At 43.5% G+C, this 26,784-nt stretch overlaps 1 protein-coding gene across 1 annotated transcript in view; it reads right to left on the reverse strand.

Annotated features, from left to right (window-relative positions):
• Nucleotides 1–26,784, reverse strand: part of LOC137376725 (lutropin-choriogonadotropic hormone receptor-like) — a 98,353-nt gene that overhangs the window by 49,187 nt on the left and 22,382 nt on the right. The window contains exon 3 of the mRNA XM_068045700.1: nt 7,591–7,665. Coding sequence (XP_067901801.1) covers nt 7,591–7,665 — 75 coding nt within the window. The remainder of the gene's footprint in view (nt 1–7,590; nt 7,666–26,784) is intronic.

A 26,784-nucleotide genomic window follows, 5' to 3' on the forward strand; every position in this document is an offset into this window, starting at 1 on the left:
TCCCAAAGGGGAGCGGGTATGGCAGGGGGATCTCATGCAACAACTCATCGAGAAGGCAATTGAGCCAATTAATTAGCCAATTGACAGCAATTTTACCAATGTTTTTAAATTTTCCAAAGAGTGCACGGGAACCTTGGGGTTTCAGAGCCATGCCATCTATAAGGAGATGGCAAGTGAGCAGAAGGTCAGTGCTGGCTTCAGTCAGCAGACTCAGCTGTGTCAGATCGCTACCATTTCTTGGAGTCTTGTAAATAGTGTAGACACCAACAGCCCTATATACGGCAAAATGATACCAAGGGGATAGAGCCCAGGGTGCGGAATGTGTCAAGAGTTCCCGCTCCATTGGCTAAGTTAGTACTGTGCCTATCTATGGTGGCTAGTGTGCCCAGTGTGGTGAAGCATAGCAGCCTCCACAGGAGGAGATGTGGTCTGGGCCAGGGAAGTGGCCTGAACCCCTGAAGAAATTAGTTTTTGAAAATTTCACGCTCAGGCCCCCTTCATTTATTGGTGGGAAGTTACCGGAGTTTACGACTGTACTGAGTAGGCACGAGAGGTCAGCATAGTAACACTTTTGCCCACCTACCCCCATGCTAGTGGTGCTCTCCCACTAATCCTACTGGGTCATACAGGTGGGGAACATGTGGTTGATGGGACCAAGTCCAGGCTCCCAACTGGTAAATGTTGGACTCACCTGAGGACCCAGGCTGGAATCTTTGCTAGTTTTCTGGAAGACAAAAACTGATTGTATTTTACATTTTGGTCCCCTTTAAGCACTAATTCAAACTTAACATGGTTAGAAAACCAGCAACTCTCCTCCCCAACCCTCTTAAGACTTGGCAGGATTTGCTAGACTTTACAGCATATTGGAGCTAGAGGATGCCCCAGAAGCACCCTATGGGAATGGCTCAACAATGGCATGTTAATCAAGCTCTGCCAAATCTGTTAGGGTCAGTGTGAAGTCCTAGGCAGGATATTCCCAGCACTTACATTGGGATGCATTCTACTGCATCCCCAATCCCTGCCAATCGTATGGATTTTTCTTCATGGAAAATACTCAAGAAGTAGAGAATCCATATATTGGGTTCTTTTGGGCCTCCTTATCTCGGGAGACAATGGATACGCGCCTGGAGGTGGTCAGTGGTTTGTGAAGCAGCGCCTGGAGTGGCTATAAAGGCCAATTCTGGAGTGACAGGCTCTTCCACAGGTGCTGCAGAGAAATTTGTTTGTTGGGGCTGTTGCACAGTTGGCTCTCCCCTTGCGCCTCTGTCTTTTTTCCTGCCAACTACTAAGTCTCTTCGACTCGCCACAATTTAGCCCTGTCTTTATGGCTGCCCGCCAGCTCTGGCGAATGCTGGCAACTGACTCCCACGACTTGTGATCAATGTCACACGATTTCATGTCACGTTTGCAGACGTCTTTATAACGGAGACATGGACGGCCGGTGGGTCTGATACCAGTGGCGAGCTCGCTGTACAATGTGTCTTTGGGGATCCTGCCATCTTCCATGCGGCTCACATGGCCAAGCCATCTCAAGCGCCGCTGACTCAGTAGTGTGTATAAGCTGGGGGTGTTGGCCGCTTCAAGGACTTCTGTGTTGGAGATATAGTCCTGCCACCTGATGCCAAGTATTCTCCGAAGGCAGCGAAGATGGAATGAATTGAGACGTCGCTCTTGGCTGGCATACGTTGTCCAGGCCTCGCTGCCGTAGAGCAAGGTACTGAGGACACAGGCCTGATACACTCGGACTTTTGTGTTCCGTGTCAGTGCGCCATTTTCCCACACTCTCTTGGCCAGTCTGGACATAGCAGTGGAAGCCTTACCCATGCGCTTGTTGATTTCTGCATCTAGAGACAGGTTACTGGTGATAGTTGAGCCTAGGTAGGTGAACTCTTGAACCACTTCCAGAGCGTGGTCGCCAATATTGATGGATGGAGCATTTCTGACATCCTGCCCCATGATGTTCGTTTTCTTGAGGCTGATGGTTAGGCCAAATTCATTGCAGGCAGACGCAAACCTGTCGATGAGACTCTGCAGGCATTCTTCAGTGTGAGATGTTAAAGCAGCATCGTCAGCAAAGAGGAGTTCTCTGATGAGGACTTTCCGTACTTTGGACTTCGCTCTTAGACGGGCAAGGTTGAACAACCTGCCCCCTGATCTTGTGTGGAGGAAAATTCCTTCTTCAGAGGATTTGAACGCATGTGAAAGCAGCAGGGAGAAGAAAATCCCAAAAAGTGTGGGTGCGAGAACACAGCCCTGTTTCACACCACTCAGGATAGGAAAGGGCTCTGATGAGGAGCCACCATGTTGAATTGTGCCTTTCATATTGTCATGGAATGAGGTGATGATACTTAGTAGCTTTGGTGGACATCCGATCTTTTCTAGTAGTCTGAAGAGACCACGTCTGCTGACGAGGTCAAAGGCTTTGGTGAGATCAATGAAAGCAATGTAGAGGGGCATCTGTTGTTCACGGCATTTCTCCTGTATCTGACGAAGGGAGAACAGCATGTCAATAGTCGATCTCTCTGCACGAAAGCCACACTGTGCCTCAGGGTAGACGCGCTCGGCCAGCTTCTGGAGCCTGTTCAGAGCGACTCGAGCAAAGACTTTCCCCACTATGCTGAGCAGGGAGATTCCACGGTAGTTGTTGCAGTCACCGCGGTCACCTTTGTTTTTATAGAGGGTGATGATGTTGGCATCGCGCATGTCCTGGGGTACTGCTCCCTCGTCCCAGCACAGGCATAGCAGTTCATGTAGTGCTGAGAGTATAGCAGGCTTGGCACTCTTGATTATTTCAGGGGTAATGCTGTCCTTCCCAGGGGCTTTTCCGCTGGCTAGGGAATCAATGGCATCACTGAGTTCCGATTTGGTTGGCTGTATGTCCAGCTCATCCATGACTGGTAGAGGCTGGGCTGCATTGAGGGCAGTCTCAGTGACAGCATTCTCCCTGGAGTACAGTTCTAGGTAGTGCTCAACCCAGCGGTCCATCTGTTTGCGTTGGTCAGTGATTATGTCCCCCGATTTAGATTTGAGGGGGGTGATCTTCTTGATGGTTGGCCCAAGAGCTCTCTTCATGCCATCATACATTCCTCTGATGTTTCCAGTGTCTGAGGCCAGCTGAATATGACTGCATAGGTGTTGCCAGTAGTCGTTTGCGCAACGCCTAGCTGTTCTTTGTGCAGTACTTCTGGCTGCTTTAAGTGCTGCAGATGTTAAATCGCTGGGGGCTTTCTTGTAGTTCAAAAGTGCAGTGCGCTTAGCGGCTATGACAGGTTCCAGGAATTCCCTACTCGCAATTGTGTGAGCGCCATCACAAGAACTGCAGCGTTTCAAGGGAAAGGCCCAAAACTACCTTCTCACGGAAACTAGGGGTAGCCAATAAATGGAGGTTCGTTAGCGTCACCTATAGCCAGAGAATAAATCTTCTCTGACTAAACTAAAATGCCTGTCAGTGAACAGTACATGCTCTACGCCACATTCATTTAGCTTGCTCTCCAGAGATGACTTTATTGTTTTAAAAAGATGCTAATAGATTAAAACATCTTTCAATCTACTGAGTGTCTCCTGACAATGCAAAGCATGCGCAGAGCGATCGCGGACATCATCAGTATGTCCCAACATTTGCCACCGTGCCAGTTTGAATGCACGAATGTGCACGCTGACTTCATTCCGTAATGACATCCTCACCCCTCAATGGCCACAATTGTTGCCTCCATTCCCCCCAACAGTACCCTGCGCCATCCCGCCACACTGCCTCAATCGCCGCTTTCAATTATTTGCCGCTCGATCCCACCTCACTGCTTCCCTCCCCTCGGCTGCTCACTCCCCCCCCCCCGTCCCCCCCCGCCCCCCCCCCCCCTCAGCTGCTCAGTGCCTGCATACGTCTTCCCCCCCACTCACCACTGCTTCTTCTCCGGGTGACGCAGCAGGGAGCAAACGGCCAAAGGGTGACAGGGCGACGTGAGGAGTGAGCAGCTAAAGCAGCAAGGTGGGGAGCAAACGGCCAAGGTGGGGAATTGGTGAGCAGACGTGCATGGGAGAGCGCGGCGAAGAGGAGTGGCGATTGCGGGAGGGAGTGGGGTACTGTTGAGGGGGATGGATGTTAAACAGACAAATATCAGTTCCCACTCTTCCCTTCTGGACTAACTCTCTGTCCAGAGGCAACCCCCCCAACTGGGCAAAAACCCAGCCCTTAAATACAAAACTATAATGAGCATCACCTGCTCTTTATTAACACTGAAATGAATCCTGTTTAATTAACGGGACCAGCATTTTCAATATTGTCAATGGAGGCGGCAACCGCAGCCATTGAGGGGGTTTGGGTTTAATTTGTTTTTTGTGTCAAATTGAGCAGTGCCATCTTTATTACTGGCAGCTGCCTGAGAGATCGCAGACAGTGACGGTTCAGTGGATGAGGTTGCATTTGCGCATGTGCCAGTCTGCACCATCTAGTGGTTGCATTGTCAGCAAATGCAGCCTACAACATCTGAATTATTCCTTAGGTATTTTGATTCACTGCCAAATGTTTTCCAATAAGCAGATCGAAACAAATTATACCAAAAGCCTTGAGGAGATAGTCCATTCACTTAAATGGAATTTAACTTGTATGCTAAAAATACAATTCATGATGTGATTGAGATTAGACTATAATAACACTTTCAATGTCCAATTTGTTTTTAACCCATCGCTCATGGGAGAATATCATGTTTCATAACTATGGGAGCATATACGGAATGAATAATTCAAATTCCAGTGTTTGCTAAATGGTGTTTAGGTTATTGGATTTGGCAGAAGGAAAGTTGATGTGTATTTTGCGCTAAATGGAGATGTACTTAAGGTATTGGACCAGGTGAGAGATCTTGGGATTTTAGTGGCACAATGTTCCCAGACTGTTAAAAAAGCAAACAGAATGCTGGGATGTATAGCAAGGGCTATAACATATAAAACGAGAGAGGTCATATCAAAACTCTTTATAGCCCTGGTGAGCTACATCCGGAGTACTGCATGCAGTTTTGGTCTTCCTATTTCAAAAAGGATATTCAATTATTGGAAGGGCTTTATAGTTGATCCCAGAACTTAAATACAAGGAGATTGACTACCCTGTTTTTCTCTCTCTCTTGTAGTGCTGGTACAGTGCACTGGATTTTCAATGTGCTGTATTATTGCATCCTGCCTATTTATTATTGATTCTTAAATTCAACTAAGCGCTCACTAGTGGCCGTTTTGATGACTGTGAAAACATTCATAGTGCAACAATTTGTTGTTTCATATTATAAATTTCTCCATTTCTGCTTTAAAGTGTAAGCACAAACTATTCTAGACACAAAAACTGCAAAAAGAGTTACAAATCGCCAAGCAGGAGGGAATCAGAAGAAAGAGCACATTGTGGCTTTACATTAAGAAACTTAGTAAAAGTTTTTATGTATGTCCCGAAATACTCTTAAACAGAGATGAAAGCTGGACAGGATAATTTGAACCATGAGAATGAATTATAGTTTAGTTTTCTCCTGGGTATCTGTTATTTTACATAATTGTAGGGCAAATTTTCTGCAGGAGTCCTCCTGATCTCCCGTCATAACTTGAGGGGAAATTCTGGAAATATTGGATAAACAGTCATTTCCACTGAAGTTAAGATGGGAGATTGGGAGAACCACTGCAGAACATCTATCCCACTGTCTCTGTGTAACAAAGGGGTGTAATACTGCCTTTAAAAAAAAAAATGCTCTTCAGGTGGGTTCCCTATGGAATAGTAAGACTTGGGTTCAGATATGCAATTTTTCCATTGTTGTCAGTTTATTTTAAAAAATGGAGTCCAAATTCTCAAATTGCCATAGTCGAACTTAAATTCATGTTATCTGGATTATTATTCCAGGCCTCTTTCCTCTTTGGCACCAAAGTTCTTCCTGATCACCATTCTTTTCTTCTTCTAATTAAACCAAATGTGAAAACATTCCCAATTGGGAATCACATTCTGCTGCTGGGGATAATGGCGGTCAAAATCCTGGAATTTCCTAAAGCTCCCATCTCTCTCCTAAAGTATTACCACACAGTGTACACTTGGTGTAACATAAAACATCACAAATATCTGCAACAATGCAGCCCAACATCAAAATGACAAATGTGCCCAAGCTTGCAGTCTTTAAGTATACATTAATGCTGCAGTCAAAACACTGTGTAGCGGACCACTTTTGAGAGCTGACAAGTTACCCATTTCCACTGGCCCACTAATATAAAAATGTGTTGTGGCATTCTGTAATATGGCACTCAGTGATGTAACTTAGTCTTGACACTTGAATGAGAACAACAGTTATCAGTCAAATTTTAGCCAATGGGGTCCTAATTTAATCAATTCAATCCCAGTTCACAAACAGAGATTGGGTCCGCGAAAGGACTGTAAAATTGCCAAGTTTTAACATTCAAAACAAAAACAGATAGAAGAAATTAAGTTAAAGTAAATGTTAAAATAGATCAGACAATAAATAGGGGAATATCACAACACCATGCTCATATGAGTGCATATCAAAGAATCAAGGCGTCAATGTTGTAGCCCATCTATGACCTATGGTCCTCACAAGTGCATCTTCCTGCTGAGGATGCAGAATTATACCCAATAATACAAAAATCGCCTGGAATTTCCTCTATTTCTCCAGTGTTTCTGCCGATTTTACATTGAAGTTATCATGGGGGACAGGAGAAATCCACAGATATTCTGCCCAATAAAACATAAAATAGTACGGTAAATGCATACATCTCTCTGCAGGGAGCCACTATTCAACAGAGTTCAGATCAGAGATAGGGCTAAAACACTGCAGGGTCAATTCTCTGACCTGCTCTCTTCAAGTGCAGCTCATAGCTAGAAGACAGAATTTGCGAACTTATCTTATGAATCAGGTGAAAGATTGAGAGACAAGGGCTGTGGTGAAAATAGTGGGCAAAGCATAGGAGAAGTTGAACTTCTAAAACTTCATGTTCATTTCATTTAAAAAAAATTCGTAGTAGATATATTACAAGAATACAAGTAGCTATATTAATGTTACATTACGGTTTCTGTCAGCATCATGATGCAGGAACTTATTGATGACTAGTCCTGGAAGCTGCCAGTGCTCTAAGGGTTAAGCCATTGTTCTACCTCACAGAGAGCACTTCATTAACCTATTATTTCTGCGTGCAGTGATAAGCTAAAAATCTGTTTTGTGTTCTCCCTGATACCCTAATCTAAAAATTTAATGTGCTTGTCCGTTCTTTTCTTTTCCGTGATTGACCTCTAAATGGAGATTTTCATCATGGAAATGATTGATGCAAAGCTGCTAGAGTGTCTTAGCTGGATGTAGTGACCAACGCTTAAAATAATGATGCAAGTTGAGAAAATAAAGTGTCTTTTTTAGTCCAAAGTAACTGCAACTTTATGGGTTACATTCAGTATAATACTTTATTGACAAAAATGGTCATTAAGATCCACAATTGCTTCATTTCTAACCTGAATACTTCCTATACTTCATTAAATAGACACCCTTTGAAACCTTTGATTGCATTGGCATCAAGGTCAAATTGGTTTGTCACTTGAAATTGATTATATTTATAAATAACACTTACAGTTCCACTAAGTCCTGAAGATCAACAAAGGCCTTCGATTCAATTCTCTCCAAGGAATCACTCTGGGAAATATCACTGAAATACAAGAAAACACAAGAGAAACAATTCATTCTGTGCACTTCAGAATCATAAAATTATTTTCTCATCCAAATTGTAGTTGAATGAAATTAAGTCTATGAACTGAATTTTTGGCCTGCATCCTTTTGTGTGGGTTATGTTAGGCTGATATTTACCACTGATTATCAGCAGTCTTATACTTACAGTAACTTTCACCTGACCCCAAAACTATAGTGAACTCCTTCAGTCTCCTCTTCCACCTCATAATCAACAGGATTCTAAACCCCAAGCTTAGTATCACCAACCTCTCTTAAACCTAGGAATTACTTTAAAAAATGACAACTGTTAGGACCAGGTGAGCAAAGTGTCTAGGGGGTCTCTTGCTGTCTTCACCTGGTCTTATTGTAACAGGGTTTAATTTTAAACACACTGTGTTTTGAGCTCCCCTTTTTGTGAATCCGTGTTCCTAGTTTCCAATTATCAGGCAAATAACTGAGCACAAACAGGTTTTCTTTAGTTTAAAGCAGAAAGATGAAATTTATCAAACCTTAACCTTAATTCTAATACGGTTCACACCTGCGGATATATGTCACGCTCACGCTAGCATGCTTACGCGATATAAACATGCAAGATTGGGACAGAAAAGAGTAGAGGAGGTAAGTAGAACAGTTTGAGGCAATATCTTGTTACTGTTTCTTGAGCTCGCTGTAGTCCTTAATTGAAGTTATATGCTTGCATCTTGTTGTGGCCCAGTAACCTTCTTAAAACTCTGTTCACGTGGCAAACCTTTCTCTCTTTAAGTTTCAAGTCTTCAATTGTTTCAGTTCCCGAAGAGATAGGCAGGCAGGACATGTTCTTAGTTCCAGGAGAGCACATGGCTTTCTGCTGGGCAATTCCTTTGTTTGGGAGTTCAAATTCAAAAAGCTCCCAGGGTGCTCAGCAGGGTAGTCATGTGACTAGTTCCTTATATGGAACAGTCTCTTCACATCCCTTGTTGGAGGCTCAAATTTTTCTGCCCAGCCAGCTAGCCATGTGACTAAAACTAGTCTGACCACTTCTGTGTATTGGAGAGCAACTGCAGAGTCTCCTTTGTTTCAACATGGGTCCGTTACTTGTTTTGTTTTGTTTTAGAGCTACAGCACTGAAACAGGCCCTTCAGCCCACCGAGTCTGTGCCGACCATCAACCACCCATTTATACTAATCCTACACTAATCCCATATTCCTACCACATCCCCACCTGTCCCTATATTTCCCTACCACCTACCTATACTAGGGGCAATTTATAATGGCCAATTTACCTACCAACCTGCAAGTCTTTTGGCCTGTGGGAGGAAACCGGAGCACCCGGAGAAAACCCACACAGACACAGGGAGAACTTGCAAACTCCACACAGGCAGTACCCAGAATTGAACCCGGGTCGCTGGAGCTGTGAGGCTGCAGTGCTAACCACTGCGCCGCCCATAGTGTTACCATGGAAATGTCTTTCCAGTCAGAGATTACAATTTTTAAAGTTTTAATATTCATGTGGCGAAATAATGTGTGCCTCAGTCTTGGCAGTTGGGGGTTTGCCTGACACAACACTTTCAAATGCCATTCCTTAGTTTCGCTTTAACAAGTATGTTAACCTATTTAAGATGAAAGGAGCATTTGGCAACATTTCAATCCACTGACAGATCTTCTGTAGCATTGCTTACGGTGAGTGGGAAGTTCTAGAAGAACGGATGTTATGCCATGTAGCATTAACATGAAGACAGACTAATTAGCTTTGAGGCATCTCTGGGACATGAAGGCACTTTGAAGGGGGACCAGGATAAAGCTCACATTACTGGGTTGGGCTCACAGTGTCTGACATATTTTGAAAGGGGAGGGGGAGGAATTTCCAAGATTTGGAAGCACAAGGAGGGTATCAAATGGTCCCAAGACACTGAAAATAGAAGTTCTAGGAAGACTGAGGCAGAGCATTTAGGAGTGCTTCACAGTCACTGATGGTAGGAAGGACAGTGGAATTGAGGGTGGGTGTTTTGAGGAGAGGGTTGATGACAGTGGTTTTGAAAAGGAGTGGGCGACAGTTGCAGAGGCGAGGGAATTATTTGCATTGTCAGCTAGCATGGGAAGATTGATCTCATAATAAGTCCTATCCCCATACCCTTGTAATTTTTATTTTTCAAATATTGCAAAGAGAACGAGGGGAGTTGGGAGAGAGAGGGAGTAGGGATATGCCTGATGGAAGTTTGGCATTGTGGATATGGCAGCTGAGGAAGCTCAACAGATATTCTCCATTCTGGTCATGAAACAATCCATGAGTTTCTCACAGTTGTTAGGAGGTGTGTGTTGACATGGGTTTAAGGGGGTTGTTGCAAGTGGAGAAAAGGAGCCTGAGTTTATCTTTACTAGTGTTTTTCTTCATTCCCGATTTATTAAAATGTTACATCATTTATTTTCAGTTCCAAAGGACGGCAATCATAGAAACAGAATGTTTTAGCAGAGGAGGCCATTCAGCCCATTGTACCTATTCTGACTCTCTGAAAAAGAACTAATCAGGTTATCCCATTCCCTTGCCCATTTAATGTTTCTCTTTTATGGACCTCTACTTCATTTTAAATGCTATATGGATTCTGCATCCACCATTATTTCTGGCCAGGGATTACATGGGCTAACGTGCTTGTACACTTTACACTGCATGGTCTTAACCGACACTGTTGAAAATGGTTGTCAGAGTAAATGTTGCATTCTTCCCTTCCAATGTTTATTCTACTTATGATGCTTGAAACACATTTCGGAGATGCTTTTTTTGTAATTGAAGACAAATCTGTTCCATTGTCATAACTGTAGTGGCATCACAATGACTAATGAACCATAGAACCATAGAAAAACTGCAGCACAGAAGGAAGCCATTCAGCTTGTCGTGTCCGTGCCAACCAAAAATCTAGCCACCCAATCTAATCCCACCTTCTAGCAGCTGATCCATAGCCTTGCAGGTTACAGCACTTCAGGTGCATGTCCAGGTAACTTTTAAAAGAATTGAGAGTTTCTGCCTCCACCATCATTCCTGGCAGTGAATTCCAGACACCCACCATCCTCTGGGTTTAAAAGTTTTTCCTCATGTCCCCTCTAATCCTTTTACCAATCACCTTAAATCTGTGCCCCTTGGTAATTGACTTCTCCACTCTCCTTTCCGTCTACTCGATCTGGGTCCCTCATAATTTTGTACACCTCAATTAAGTCACCCTTCAGCCTTCTCTGTTCTAAGGAAAACAACCCGAGCCAATCTAATCTTTCCTCATAGTTGCAATTTTCAAGCCCTGACAACATTCTTGTAAATTTCTGTAGTCTCTCCAGAGCAATTATGTCCTTCCTGTAATGTGGTGACCAGAACTGTACGCAATACTCTAGCTGTGGCCTAACCAGCGTTTTATACAGTTCCAGCATTACATCCCTGCTTTTGTATTCTATATCTCGGCCAATAAAGGAAAGCATTCCATATGCCTTCTTCACCACTCTATCTACCTGTCCTGCCACCTTCAGGGACCTGTGGACATGCACTCTAATGTCTCTCATTTCTTATACCCCTCTCAATATCCTCCTGTTTATTCTGTATTCCCTTGCTTTATTTTCTCTCCCCAAATGCATTACCTCACACTTCTCTGGATTGAATTCCATTTGCTACTTTTCAACCAAACCAAACCATTGATATCATTCTAGTGTCTACAGCTATCCTCTTCACTATCAACTACACAGCCAATTTTTGTGTCATCAGCAAATTTTCCAATCATGCCTCCCACATTTAAGTCCAAATCATTAATATATACCACAAACAGCAAGGGAACCAACACTGAGCCCTGTGGAACACCACTGGAAACCGCTTTCCATTCGCAAAAACATCCGTTAACCATTACCCTTTGTTTCCTGTCACTGAGCCAATTAGACCATATTCACTACACCACCCTCATCAATCCTCCTTGTTACTTCCTCAAAAAACTCAATCAAGTTAGTAAGACATGACCTTCCCTTAACAAATCCATGCTGACTATCCCTGATTAATCCATGCCTTTCTAAGTGGTAGTTTATCCTGTCCCTCAGAATTGATTTTAATAATTTACCCACCACCGAGGTCAGAATGACCAGCCTATAATTATTTGACCTATCCATTGCACCCTTTTTACACAATGGTACAATGTTCTCAGAACTCCAATCGTCTGGTACCTCTCCGGTATCTAGTGAGGATTTGAAGATGATCCTCAGCGCATCCGCTGTGAACTCTGGACAGCTACATGATGTCTAACTCAAAAATCATTTGCGCATGTTTTTTTATTGTGACAGATTTATATAATATATAGATAAATAGAGATTGATGAATGTTTATTCACAGAAAATACTAATGCCCTGGAATTTCCTCAAATTTATGGTGATCTTGCTGACTTGTACGTATCCTGGAATTTTTGAGAATCTTATTACCATACACCAAAACAGGAAAACAAATGTCATACAGTCAAAGTGTTATACAGCACAGAAACAGGTCCTTCGGCCCATCATGTCCATGCCGGCCATCAAGCACCTATCTATTCTAATCCCATTTTCCAGCACTTGGCCCGTAGCCATGTATGCTATGGTGTTTCAAGTGCTCATCTAAATACTTCTTAAAAGTTGAGAGGGTATATGCCTCTACCTCCCTTCAGGGAGTGTGTTGCAGATGCCAACCACCCTCCGGGTGAAAAGATTTTTCCTCAAATTCCCTCTAAACCTCCTGCCCCTTACCTTAGATCTATTCCCCTTGGTTATTAACACCTCCGCTAAGAGAAAAAGTTGCTTCCTATCTACCCTATCTATGCCCCTCATAATTTTGTATACCTCAATCAGGTCCCTCCTCAGCCTTCACTGCTCTAAGGAAAACAACCCCAACCTATCCAGTCTCTCTTCATAGCTGAAATGCTCCAGCCCAGGTAACATCCTGGTGAATCTCCTCTGCACCCTCTCCAGTGGAATCACATCCTTCCTATAGTGTGGCGACCAGAACTGTACACAGTACTCCAGCTGTGGCCTAACTAGTGTTTTATGCAGCTCCATAACCTCCCTGCTCTTATATTCTATGCCTCGGCTAATAAAGGCAAGTATACCATATGCCTTCCTAACCACCTTATCTACCTATGCTGCTGCCTTCAATGATCTATGGACAGGTACACCAAGATCCCTCTGACCGTCTGTACTTCATTGGATCCTACCATCCATTGTATATTCCCTTGCCTTGTTAGTCCTCCCAAAATGCATCACCTCACACTTCTCAGGATTAAATTTCATCTGCCACTGCTCTGCCCATCTTATCAGCCTATCTATAACGTCCTGTAATTATTATTTGCGACACCACCAATTTTCGTGTCATCTGCAAACTTACTGATCATATCTCCTATATTCAGCTCTAAATCATTAATGTACACTACAAACAGCAAGGATCCCAGCACTGATCCCTGCGCTAACACCACTGGTCACAGGCTTCCAATCGCAAAAACAACCCTCGACCATCACCCTCTGCCTCCTGCCACTAAGCCAATTTTGGATCCAATTTGCCAAATTGCCCTGGATCCCATGGGCTCTTACCTTTTTGATCAATCTCCCATGCGGGACCTTATCAAAATCCTTACTGAAGTCCATGTCGACTACAGCAACTGCTTTACCCTCAGCTACACACCTAGTCACCTCCTCAAAAAATTCAGTCAAATTTGTTAGACATGATCTCCCCTTGACAAAGCCATGCTGACTATCCCCGATTAATCCCTGCCTCTCCAAGTGGAGATTAATCCTGTCCCTCAGAATTTTTTCCAATAGTTTCCCTACCACTGATGTTAGACTCACTGGCCTTTAATTACCTGCTTTATCCCTACTACCCTTCTTGAATAATGATACCACATTCGCTGTCCTCCAGTCCTTTGGCACCTGTCCTGTGGCCAGACAGGATTTGAAAATTTGTGTCAGAGCCCCTGCAATCTCCTCCATTGCCTCATGTAACAGCCTGGAATACATCTCATCTGGGCCTGGGGATTTATCCACTTTTAAGCCCACTAAAACCGCTAATACCTCCTCCCTTTCAATGCTAATTTGTTCAAGTATATCACAATCCCCCTCCCTGATCTCCACACCTACATCGTCCTTCTCCATAGTGAACACTGATGAACAGTAATCATTTAAAACCTCACCTACATCACCTAGATGTAAAACAAACAGAAGTCATCATAAACAATCAGGCCTGAGGAAAATGCAGCACTTACATAATACTTCTTTAAGTATCTCTTTATTTATGAAAATTGAAGTTTGAAGCTATCAGAACAAAATTCATGCACCTTAGGCACTTCACATTTAAGCAAATGCAATCATGGAAGTTTTTTAGTTTTATTAATTTCACTCATTCTGATGTCATACAAGTACTTTCAAAGATAAATAAAGTACGTTGCTGGGCTCAGTGAGGAGAACTGTGAAAATAAAATGCTTAAACTTTAATTCTATTAAGTCGCCATAGAACACCAGAGATATATCCATCCTACTACCCTTTAAATTTGAGGAGCATATTTACAGCATAAATGGAGGAAATTCATATCCTTTTGTATCAGGGTGCAGTGGAGGATCTACTGAATCAGCTCAAAAAATCAATAGGATAAAAACTGGCATAAGTTATGTATGCCAAAAATTTCCTCAGTCTTCTGTGCTGAAATTTGGCATTACGCTGTAGTTTTCATCACTTTTTTGCTGCAAGTTTTCAGCAAATTCACAGTCATTGTCATTTTACATTCTGGTAAACAACCAGTATCACTGGTGTTTATCTGACTAGGGAAAGTGTTCTATTTGCTTATGCATCAGGACATGGTGTTCAAAATGAGTGATCAGCTAACCACCATCATCTAACCACCATATCTTTTTGAAAACAATTATCCAGCTGTCTCTTACTAAATTAAGCCAACTCCAGTTTTACACATAGCTGATTAGAGCATAGTTCAGAGCTAAGCATAGAATTCCAGTCAACCAAAACCACATTCGATCATTTCCAATACCTGGAGTTCTAATTAACCGAACTGTTTACCATTCACTCCAATTGCATAGAGTTCTCGTGGAAAAAAACAAGTACTCATTCAGGCCGATTGTATAAAATTCCAACGAACAGACTTTATACTAGTCTTCCAATATATCAAGAAACTTTGCAAAATATTACAGATACTGGAAATCTAAAATAAGAACAGAAAGTGCTGGAAATACCCAGCAGGTCTGGCAGCATCTGTGGGGCGAGAAACAGAGTTAACATTCCAGCTTGATGACCTTTCATCATACCTGGGAAATGTTAGAAGTGTTAATAGGTTTTAAGTAAGTGAAAGGGGAGGATGGAAAAAAGAACAAAAGGGAACGTCTGTTAAACAGTGGAAGGCAGCAGGGATTAAATAATAAAATGTTCATGGTGCAAGGCCAAAGGGAGTGGTAATAGGACTTTTACTTTTCCTAGTTCTGATGAAAGGTCATTGACTGAAACGTTAACTCTATTTCTCGCATCACAAATGTGGCCAGACCTGCTGAGTATTTTCCAGCATTTTCTGTTCTTATACCAAATAACTACCAAATAAGTGTAATTCTTACGCCTAAAACCATTTTGTTCCTATTGTGTAGCATCTCCTTTTACCAAACTCTCCAAGTGACTTTCCAATCACTCCTATTAGGAAGAATTCAGTATCTGAAATCACTTTCCATCAACTTTCATTGCAAAGGCTTCCAATATGATAAACTATCTCCCATTACACAGAGCAGTCACATTCAGAGAGTAATGAAGATATAGGTCAAGTCAAGTCTGGAATAGCTGAATGAACAGGCTGTGGCCTCGGAAAATAGAAGTGAATTTTATGTCGTCAGACAAGAGGCCATGTGGGCTTGAGCTTGCGCATGTGGCTGCATGCAGTGGAGGAGAAATGTACATCAAACAAGATTGGAAATGAGTCAATAATTGAACATGTGAGAGAATTAAATAACATAGAATACTGGAAATAAATTTAAAATAAAAAAACTTAAAAGAAAAGCTGAAGTAAACAATTAAAAATTAAGGTCCAAAAATGGGAAATAATGACATAGAATTAAATGTCAAATTTGCATGTTCTTGTGAATTTGATTATTAGAATGCAATCATATAGTTGGCACAAACCAATCAGCCATACTGACAGCATTCTACAATTTTACATTCTTAAAGACACAAAGATTTGCCCTTTGCATGATGTGTAACAGAATAGTGAACTTATTTATTTAAACAAATTGGTTTGCCTTTTCACCATAGTGTAGTGAAAAATCATACCCCAGAGTCAGACAGTTGCTAAAAAAATCGTTACAGTCAGAATTTTAGTGGTTTGCCATTATCTTTTCCAAGTTTCAGTGGCCGGAATTTAATGTGGAGGTGGTGGCCCCGCCCACCGGCTGAAAAATCAGGGGAGAGCCTGCCTCCGCTAGGCGTGGAAGCGATGCTGCTATTTTGCATGGCCCTGGCCCTTAATTGGCCTCGGTCGGGACTTCCGCCCCTCTGAAGCAAGAAGTCCCACCTCCAAGAGCTGCTGGCCAATCAGCGGGCCAGCAGCTCTTCAGTCCCAGTAGCGTCACTGGGAGCAGTGGCCACTACTCGGACTGCACAGAGCGAGAGGAGTCATGATGGATGCTGGCCTGGGAACAGGTAAGTGAGACCTCGCAGGGGACAATCAGCTAAGCTCTGGCAGGGGGAGGGGGGGGTGAAGGGTCGGAGTGCAGGGCAGGGGTGCGGGGTAGTTTTAGCAGTAGTGGTCCATGCCACTGGTGGGGGCCCTCTGTGGGGCATAGAGTGCCCCACCCAAAGCATGAAGGAGGCCGCCAGGTATTACTGGGCAGTCTCTTCAGGTGGTGCCCACCCACTGTTGGTAAAATAGCAGCGGTGGCAGGAGGAGGCCCTTAAATGGCAACTAATTGGCCACATAAATTATCGCCTGTGTTTATTTTCAGAAACCAACTTGGTGGTTTCTCAATGCTTTCATATTTTCATTGACATCAAGTTAACCAAGTTTTGACTGCATATATTATAATATGCATTTATTGTATGGGAAGCAGCATGCATGAGATTCATCTGGAAAAGGAAGTATGATTGTGAACCTATTGGTCTCAATCCCTAGTGTGATTGCACATTGAAGAGTTACTTTGAAATATTTTTTAAGTCACTTTCATAGACTTCTGAAAGACGAGTCACCAATTTTGAAAGCAGCACAGGTCAGAGATAGGGCTACAATCCTGTTGTGGCGGTGTTCCAAAAAAAGCCCCATGCTGTCTTCAGGATTGACAAATTAATGCAATGGTGAGTTCCTGTTCAGAGTGCTTCATTATTTTAATAATACAAAAATTATGAGGAAAAACAAAGACTTTTTTTGCATTGTGAAATTTTATGGCTGCAAAATTTGATTGCTGAGCACCCACCTTTTCAGTGCTATAGGTGCCATTTCTGGTCTGAGCATGCACACTTCTGGTGCTGGCCGTGCCGGATGCCATTTTAAGCAGATCGTTAACATGGTGGCTAGCAGCATGCACCCGAAGTGTGCAGAGTAATGCTGATATGACTCTAACATTGCCATTTTTGACCTGGATGCTCTAGCTAATGCCCTGTCTTCATCTCGCACATTTGAACATGCATTCAGTGATACGACTGAGGTGGTAGCAATACACTGTCTTTTCCAGTTCCACTTCTTCACAGGTCACAACGTATATTTAAATGTTTACCCAGTTACCGATACGGTCAATCATAGACTGCTCTTTATCTCAGAATAAAATACACCAACAAGGTTTCTTCAAGAAACAAAATTATCAGTTTGTTATAAAACAAGACATAACCAGTAACGAAGCAAAGTATTAACACACAGATTGAAATATGAAAGTTCCCTTTTACCTTGGCCACACACACACACACAGTTAACCAGAAAAAAAAAAGAGATTTTCTTTTGAGAGCTCTGTTACAAAAAGAAAGCCCCCCCAAAAAAACAGTTTGGCTTGCTAATTTTTGAGAAAAAAGCGAAGATATGAAAAGATGTCAGTTGTCCCTTTTTTGGTTTGGCATCCCAAATACGCATTGACAGCTGTCACTGGGATCTTTCCCTGGAGCAATTCGTTCAGGCGGCAGGTTTTTCCAACATTTCAGGAGAAATGCAGCAACAGGCGTTTCAAGCAGGCCTTTCATGACAAATGTCGCATCAATTTCTTTATTTCTTACACTCGCTTCTCAAAGAGATTGAAAAACTGGCAGTCTTTTCAAAGAGATGCTACAGGCTGAGCTGAGGTTTTGTCCTTCAGGTTGATTTTTTAAAACTCCAACTGACTTTCCAAAGCAAAACCAGAAACAATCTCAAGAGTCAAGCCTCCTGACCCCTATAAATCTTGACCTGTCACTTCTCTGTAAACATCTTCTCCAAGTCAAAAAACTCCTGCTGGGTATTTACCTGAAGACAGGTGACTTCCAGTACATGTTTGCAAACCAAGTCCAAAAGACCTTACGATGACCTTTTTTTAAAAGAGCACAAAGTCCAGCTATGGAATCCTTTTTTTCAGTTTTAAAGCACAAGTCCTCAAAAGTTAACAAAAAATTGGAAGTACTTTCGTAACATCAGCAACAGGAAGGATGCCCCACTGGTAATATTTAAAGGGATCATCAACCACTTTCAGGTTAGTTGCTGACTGATTGATCTCTGCTGGCTGTTGCTGTTAGTCATGTTTGGTGGTTTGCACTGCTACTTAAAGTTGAAGTCTACTGGAAGTGGTGTGGCATGCAGTGAAGGACTTTGTTCTCACCTCAAGTGCTCACTGCACTTGTTCCCAGTTATGGATGCTATAGTTTCTATCCCTCTTGCTCTGCAGCAAGGTAGGGAGAATAAGCAGAGGTGACATAGAGGAGGACAGGCTACTCAAAGAGGGAGGAAAAGGAGAGGGATAAGGCCATATCCACCCAGGGTTTGCAGACAGCATTTCTCCTATCTCAACCTCAGCGAGGAATAATGTGTGCATTGTCTCTCTTTCACTAAGGAGGTGCTCACTGAAATCTGCCACTTGTTGCACCTGCAGCTTCAGAACAGGGTGAGGACAGCAGTGCCTGTGGTTGTTAAAGTGACCATGGCCTTCAGCTTCTTCATGCCAGCTCCTTCCAGGCTGCAGCAGGCTACATCTCCAACATCTTGCAGTTCAACATCCACTGCTGTATAATGAAGGACACTGATGCTCTGTACAGAGAGAGGAGAATACATTGTGCATTCTTTCTTCCCAGAGCGCAGCAGGCCGAGCGAACATGTGGCTCATCAGGCCTCCTGATAGTGCAGGGTGCCACTGACTGCACACATATCACTTTGCGGGTGCCACGTGTAAATTCAGAGAAGTACAGCGACCACAAAGGGTCCATCCTCTCAATGTCCAGCTGGTGTGCAACCATGCTTAGAACATCATGCAGGTTAATATGCGGTATCCGGACAGCAATCAAGATGCGTTTTATTCTGTGCCAGTCTGCTGTACCATCAGCATTTGAGCTACAGGAAACTGGAGGATGGTTACTGGGTGACAAGGACTATCCGCAGACCACATGACTCATGACCGACCCACACCTGGGCAGCATTCATATAACAAGAGCCATGCTGCCACATGAAATGTCATCAAAGCAGACCAAAGGGGTGCTTAAGCATCTTCCACTGCCTGGCCTGCTCTAGAGGAGCCTGCAGTACTCTCCTGAGCACGCCTCATGATTCGAATGCTGTATCCTGCACAACTTCGCTGTTATGAAGGCACAGCCCTGCCACCAGGTATATGGCGAGCAGCTGAGAAGCATAAAGAGGAGCAGGTGGAAGAAGGGAAGAGATACCCAACAATATCCCCTTTAGGCAAGTAACAGATGTGACTGTCTATTTTAAGAGCATCTGACCTTACAAAGTACCTGGGTCCAGACAATTTGCACCCACAAGGCTTTTTAACTATATTTGTGTAAATCTGTTAAATTCAGGAAAGGGGATTGGAAAGTAGATAATGTAATTCCAAAATTCCCTCCCTAAACCCTTCTGATTCTCTCTTTCTCTTTCCTCCTTTAAGATGCTCCTTAAAACCTACCAAGCTTTTGGGTATCTGCCCTCATACCTGCTTATGTGGCTCAGCATCAAACTTTGTTTGATAAAACTCCTGCAAAGCACCTTAGGGTGATTTCCTACGTTAAAGGTGCTGTATAAATATAAGTAGTTGTTGGTACCAATTAATTTATATTGTCTCTCCTCATTCTTCCTATCAAAATGCATCACTTCACACTTCTCTGCATTAAATTGCATCTGCCATGTGTCTTGCACATTTCACCAGTCTATATCCTCCTGAAGTCTGTCACTATCCTCCTTATTGTTTACTAAATTTCTGAGTTTCGTGTCATTTGCAAAGTGTGAAACTATGCCCGGTGTACCTAAGGGTTGGTGCTATTATTATTGAATGTACATTAATGAGTCGAACAGTGATATTGGGAACAAATTCTCAAAGTTTCCAAATAATAAGATGTAAAGCAAATGTTTACTAACTTTACAATCAGTTTAAGATTGATATCTTGTAGATAGCTAGGGCAACAGGTGGTGAATACTAAATAGAATACCAGTACACTGTGAATGGGAAAAATGTTTATGGGTTAGCTGAAAAGTTATGTAACCATCAACCTGGTACTTAGCTGAAGTTAAAATGATAAGCAAGCTACAGACTGTACTAGCAGAGAAGCACAGTGAAATTGAGAGGTTAACGTGCTGGTCCAACCCCAGATGGAAGTGTGTGTAGTTGGAGTCTTGGAGTCATTACAGCATAGCAAGCGGCCATTCGGCCTATTGAATCCATGCTGGCTCTCTGTAGAGCTCTATCCCCTTAGCCCCGCAAGTTTATTTCCTTCAAGTGCCCATCCAATTTCCTTTTGAACTCATTGTCTCCCCTTCCACCACCCTTACAGGCAGCGAATCTCAGGTCATTATCACTCACTGCATAAAAAAATTCTTCCTCACATCCCCCTGCATCACTTGCCTAAAACCTTAAATCTATGTCCCCTAGTCCTTGGACCAGCTAATTGGAACAGCTTTTCTTTGTTCATCTTATCAAAGCTGTTGTAATCTTGTGCACCTCTATTAGGTTTTCCCTCAATCTCCTTTGCTCCAAGGAGAACAACCCCAGCTTCTCCAACCTAACCTTGTAGCTAAAGTCACTCATCCCTGGAACAATTCTGGTTTATCTCCTCTGAATCCTCTCAAGGACCCTCGCATCCTTCCTAAAGTTTGGTGACCAGAAATGGACGCAGTACTCTAACTGTGGTCTAACCAGGGCTTTATAAAAGGTTCAGCATAACTTCCCTGCTTTTGTACTCTCTGCCTCTATTTATGAAGCCCAAGATCACATATGCTTTGCCAACTACTCTCTCAATATGTCCTGCCACCTTCAAAGATCTATACATATGAATCCGCAGGACGTTCTGTCCCTGCATTCTTGAGAATTCTACCATTAAGCCCATATTGCCTCTCCCTATCCCTTCTGCAAAAATACATCACCTCACACTTCTAGTCATGTAATAATTTCAAGGATAATAATGGCCCTTGGGAGGTTATATAGTTGATCAATGATGATGATTCCAAACATGTGAAATTTACATTGTGAAGAAAGTTGAGCTTGCTTTTGGGAAATGGGTACTGTAGCATAGTGGTTACGTTCCTAGACTAGTAATTTTGGAGGTTTGGACTAATGCTCTGGGCACATGAGTTCAAAACACACCATGGCAGCTGAGGACTTTAAATTCAGTTAATTAAATAAATCTGGAATTTTAAAAAAATGATGAAATTACTGGAGTGTTATTAAAAACCTCTCTGGTTCACTAATGCCCTTTAGGGAAGGAAATCTACTTTTCTTACCGATCTAATCCTACAAAGTTCTCCTCATTAAGACTTGTGCTAAAATTGGGAGAGCTCTCCCATAGACTAATCAAGCAACAGCCTGACACAGTCATACTCACAATACTTTTTAGCAAATGTCCTAGACTCCACCAACATCCCTGGGTCTGTCCTACTATTGAGACAGAGGTGGCAGCACAAGGGTGTGTATAAGTGAGTGATCCTGGGAGTGCTCAACATTGACTGGGACCCCATGAAGTTTCATAGCATCAGGTCAAACGCAGGCAAGGAAACCTCCTGCTGATTACCACCTACCACTCTCCCTCAGCTGATGAATCAGTAACCGTCAATGTTGGACACCAATTGGAAGAAGCACTGAGGGTAGCAAGGGCACAGAACATACTCTGGGTGGAGGACTTCAATGTCCATCAAGATTGCTTTGGTAGCACCATTACTGACCGAGCTGGCTGAGTTCTGAAGAACATATTTGCCAGACTGGGCCTGTGGCGGGTGGTGAGAGAACCACCACCTCACATCACATCCCTTCCTATTCATAGGCTCTCCTCGCCCTCACACACTGAGCACTGCTGCAAGCTATACACCGACATCTCAGATTGTACACACTGCCAGCTATTCAACTATGACAGGCACATCACCCAAACAACTCACTGATACACTTCCCAAACTCTCTTAGCAGGACAAGGTGGCTCATAACCAAAGACAACGACTACTTGACCTCACCCTGACCAATCTACCTGTCACAGATGCAGCTGGCCATGATAGTATTGGTCAGAGTGACCGCCGGACAGTCCTAATGGAGAAGATGGAGGGAAATTCTGATATGACTGGAAAATGGCCAAGTGGATCATGATGTGCAATTAACCGGTGCCCGTTCATTGTGATGCAATAGCATGCAAACTTTGTGCTGTCTGCCAATTTAAATGATAGTGGTGTGCAGCACAGTACTAAGTGCATAGCCGAGTGGCTGCACACCTCAATAGGGGGCCCAGGTTCATGCGAAGTTAGCACCACTTAAAGCTTGCCTTCATCTCTTAAAGGCAAGGCGCATTCAGCCTGCAGTAGGTGCTGGAACTGGTTACAGCAGTGTCTCTGAGCAGGAGAATGAGTGTAAGTGGTGCAACAGAGCAGAAAGCACATTCCAAAGTTCTCCAATGCAGCACTGGAAGCCCCTGTGCAGCAGATGGACAGAAGGAGAGAGGTCCTCTACCCACAGAGGCCCTCCAGACAGACACTGAGCGAAGGCATAAAAATGGAAAATGTTGCAGGTCTGGCAGCATCTGTGGAGAGAGAAACAGAGTTAATGTATCAGGTCAATGACCTTTCATCCAATTCCAACATCTGCAATATTTTGCTTTTGTATCACTGAGAGAAGGCATTGGGAGCAGATAACAGTTGCTGTCAATACAAGATGTCTTGGCCCAAGAAACTGGATGCAGAACAGGAAGAACTTTAACAACCTCACACGACTGCTCATAGTCAATGAATGCATCATTAAATGCTATATCCTTACAAATGAACCACTGGCCTCACACACTGCTCAATTCATCACCCCACCCTTCACTCAACTACCAACACTCTCTATCAAGCATGACTCAGACATCACATTCATAGGCTCGCCTCACCCTCACATACTGAGCACTGCTGCAATGCCTTACACCTACATCTCAGATTGTACACACTACCAGCTATTCAACTATGACAGGCACATCACCCAAACACTCACTGATACACTTCCCAATCTCTCTTGGCAGAACAAGGTGGCTCAATACTGGAGACAGCAAGAGCAAAGAATCAGTGGACAGATATAGCCGCATGTCCTCACCCCTATGAAAAAGACAGTGCTGACTGTACTGTATTGTCAGGGTGCTAATAGTATAGAATGAGGATAGTAGACTTTGGGTCAAAGTAAGAGGAGTTCATTTACGGGGTCTTCTCACTAAGGAATCTACATGAACACTGAGCAGCTCGAGGTACAGACTCGTGAGATCACATCCTGTGATGATGCTCAAGGTCTGTATACATAATCTACTGAGCAACAGTTTATATACTTTATACTACATCTCCTCTCGAGTCTCTGACTTCATTCATCAGGTCAGTAACACTGTGGGGTCTCTCATGACTCTGCCATAGCGTGTTCTTCTTTCACTTGTTCGGGGTATTGAGTCTGTCAGTTCTTCTTCCTCACTTTCCTGTGGATGATTGAAACTATTGGATGACTCATGTTCTCTGTCTTCACTGTCATCTGGGTGATCTGTTGTTGGTTGTATCATTGGTTCATCAGCTCTTTCTGGTAGCTGATTTTCTTGATCTTTCATCAATTTTTTTTCGGAGATGCCAGAACCTAAGATCTTCTATTCCTCCTTATCCATCCCTGGTCTGTCTGGACTATGTGGGATCAAGGATATGGAGATTTTTCCATCACATCTCCATATCAACCCTGATCTTTGATCCAAACCAAATCTCCAGGTCATAGGTCTGCTTGGCCTTTTGCTCTGCAGCATCTATCATGATTCTCCATTTGGGATGGCCTTTCTTTCTCTTCTCTCACCCTTTCCCAGTCCTCTGCACCAATTCGTGGCTGAAGGGTGCTTAGAGGTGTGGGTAGTTGTGTCCTCAACCTCCTACCCATTAGCAACTCACATGGAGCCAGCCTGTTCAGGAGTAGCGTTGGTTGGTAGTTTAATAGTGCTAGCTGAAAATCCTCACTCTTTTTCAGTAGTATTTTCATGGTTCGACCACCTCTCTCTGCTTCTCCATTGCCCTGCGGGTACCTCAGTGAACTTGTAACATGGGCAAACCCATATGTTTCTGCAAAATGCTGGAAGGCATCATTTGCGTATTGTGCATTATTATCAGATATCACCAGGTATGGAATGCCGTATGTGGCAAAAATCTGAGTGATTTGATTACGACATCAGAACTCTGGCCATGTTTTGAAACAGAGGAACAGAATAGGCCATTCAGCCCATCAAGCCTGCTCCGCCATTCAATTAGATCAAGGCTAATCATCTACCTCAATGCCACTTTCCCGCGCTATCTCGGGCAGCACAGTGGCGCAGTGGTCAGCTCCACAGCCCCACAGCTCCAGTGACCCGGGTTCAGTTCTGGGTACTGCCTGTGCGGAGTTTGCAAGTTCTCCCTGTGTCTGCACGGGTTTCCGCCAGGTGCTCCGGTTTCCTCCCACAGCCAAAGACTTACAGGTTGATAGGTAAATTGGCCATTGTAAATTGCCCCTAGTGTAGGTAGGTGGTAGGAAGATGGTGGGGATGTGGTAGAGAATATGGGGTTAATGTAGGATTAGTATAAATGGGTGATTGTTGGTCAGCACAGACTCGGTGGGCTGAAGGGCCTGTTTCAGTGCTGTATCTCTAAATAAAATCCCCATATCCCTTGATGTCATTGGTATCTAGATAGCTATCGATTTCTATCTTGAACATGCTAAATGATTGAGCTTCCACAGCCCTCTGGGGTAGAGAATTCCAAAGATTCACCATCCTCTTAGTGAAGAAATTCCTTCTCATCTCAGTCTTAAATGGCATACCCCTTATTCTGAGATGATGTCCCCTGGCTCTAGATTCACCAACCAGGGGAAACACCCTATCCACATCTGTCCTGTCACGAACTGTCAGAATTTTGTACGTTTCAATGAGATCATCTCTCATTCTTCGAACCTCTAGAGAATACAGGCGCAGTCTCCTCAATCACTTCTCATAAGACCATCCTGCTATTCCAGGGAATAGTCTGGTGAACCTCCGCTGCACTCCCTCTATGGGAAGTGTATCCTTCCTTAGATGAGGAGACCAAAACTGTACACTATATTCCTGGTGCCATCTCACCAAGGCGCTATACAATTGCAGCAAGACTTTACTCCTGTACTCAAAATGCCTTGCGATGAAGGCCAACATACCATTTACCTTCCTAACTGCTTGCTGCACCTGCACACTGGCTTTTCGTGACTCATGAACAAGGACACCCAGGTCTCTTTGGACAGCAACACTTCCCAACCTCTCACCATTTAAGAAATACTCTGCATTTCTGTATTTTCTACCAAAGTGGGTCACTTCACACTTATTCACATTATATTCCATCTGCCAAGTTCTTGCCCATTCACTTAGCCTGTCCAAATCCCCTGGAAGTCTCCTTGCATCCTCCTCACAACTTACATTCCCACCTAGTTTTGTATCATTAGCAAATTTGGAAATATTACAATTGGTCCCTGCATCCAAATAATTTCTATAGATTGTGAACAGCTGTGGTCCAAGCACTGATCCTTGCGGTACCCCACTAGTAACAGCCTACCATCCTAAAAATGACCCATTTATTCCTACTGTTAAGACTAGGTGAGAAAGGGAACTAGAGTCCCCTCTCAGCCTTTACCTGGTCTTACCATAACAGGGTTTAATTTTTAAACACACCTTTTTTTTTTTAGCTCCCCCTTAGTGAATCCTTGATCAATAACTTCCAATTATAAGGCAAAGAAACTAGCCAAACAGGCTTTCTTAGGTTTAAAGAAAAAAGGTTGAACTTTATTAACTTAAACTCTAATTCAATTAACGCCTACGGAAACGTGATGCGCCCACACTAGCATGCATGCGTTATACACACATGCAGATAGAGACAGAAAAGAGCAGAAGAAATAAAGTGGAAAAGTTTGAGGCAATATCTGAAGATGGTTTTGGTTACTGTTCTATGAACTCACTCTAAAATCCTCGATTGTAGGTAGGTTTTGCCTTTCGTTGGGGCCCAGTATTCTTCATAAACCCTTGTTGATGTAGGAGACTTTTATCTCTTGAAGTTCATGTGTCCTCAGTGGTAAAAGCCTGCTACCCGACCCGAATCCGACGGGACCCGACAACAGGTGTTGGGTTTGGGTCAGGTCAGGCCCCTCTTCCAGATCTGGCTTTCAGGCTTATGTGGGGTCGGGCCGGACACACATGGTAAGTGCTCTGCTGGTAAGTATTGAAATTAAAAAACTTACCTGAGTTGGGAGTCCGGGACGAAACTGAGTCTGCGCAGTGAGCGAGTGACATCACTATGACATTATCACGCATGCGCTACAGCGTCTGGAGGTTCTAAGTCCGAAGGTAAGTAAAGGGATGGTCCGGTCAGGCTGGGTCGAGCCGGGGTCGGGCATGGGCCAAAATCGGAGGGACTCGGGCCGGGTCAGGCTCGGGACCGCTGTGGTTCGGTCGGGTTCGGGTCGGGTTCTTTTTCCCGACC

The sequence above is a fragment of the Heterodontus francisci genome, chromosome 13 (genome assembly GCF_036365525.1).
Source record: "Heterodontus francisci isolate sHetFra1 chromosome 13, sHetFra1.hap1, whole genome shotgun sequence".
Taxonomy (NCBI): Eukaryota; Metazoa; Chordata; class Chondrichthyes; order Heterodontiformes; family Heterodontidae; genus Heterodontus; species Heterodontus francisci.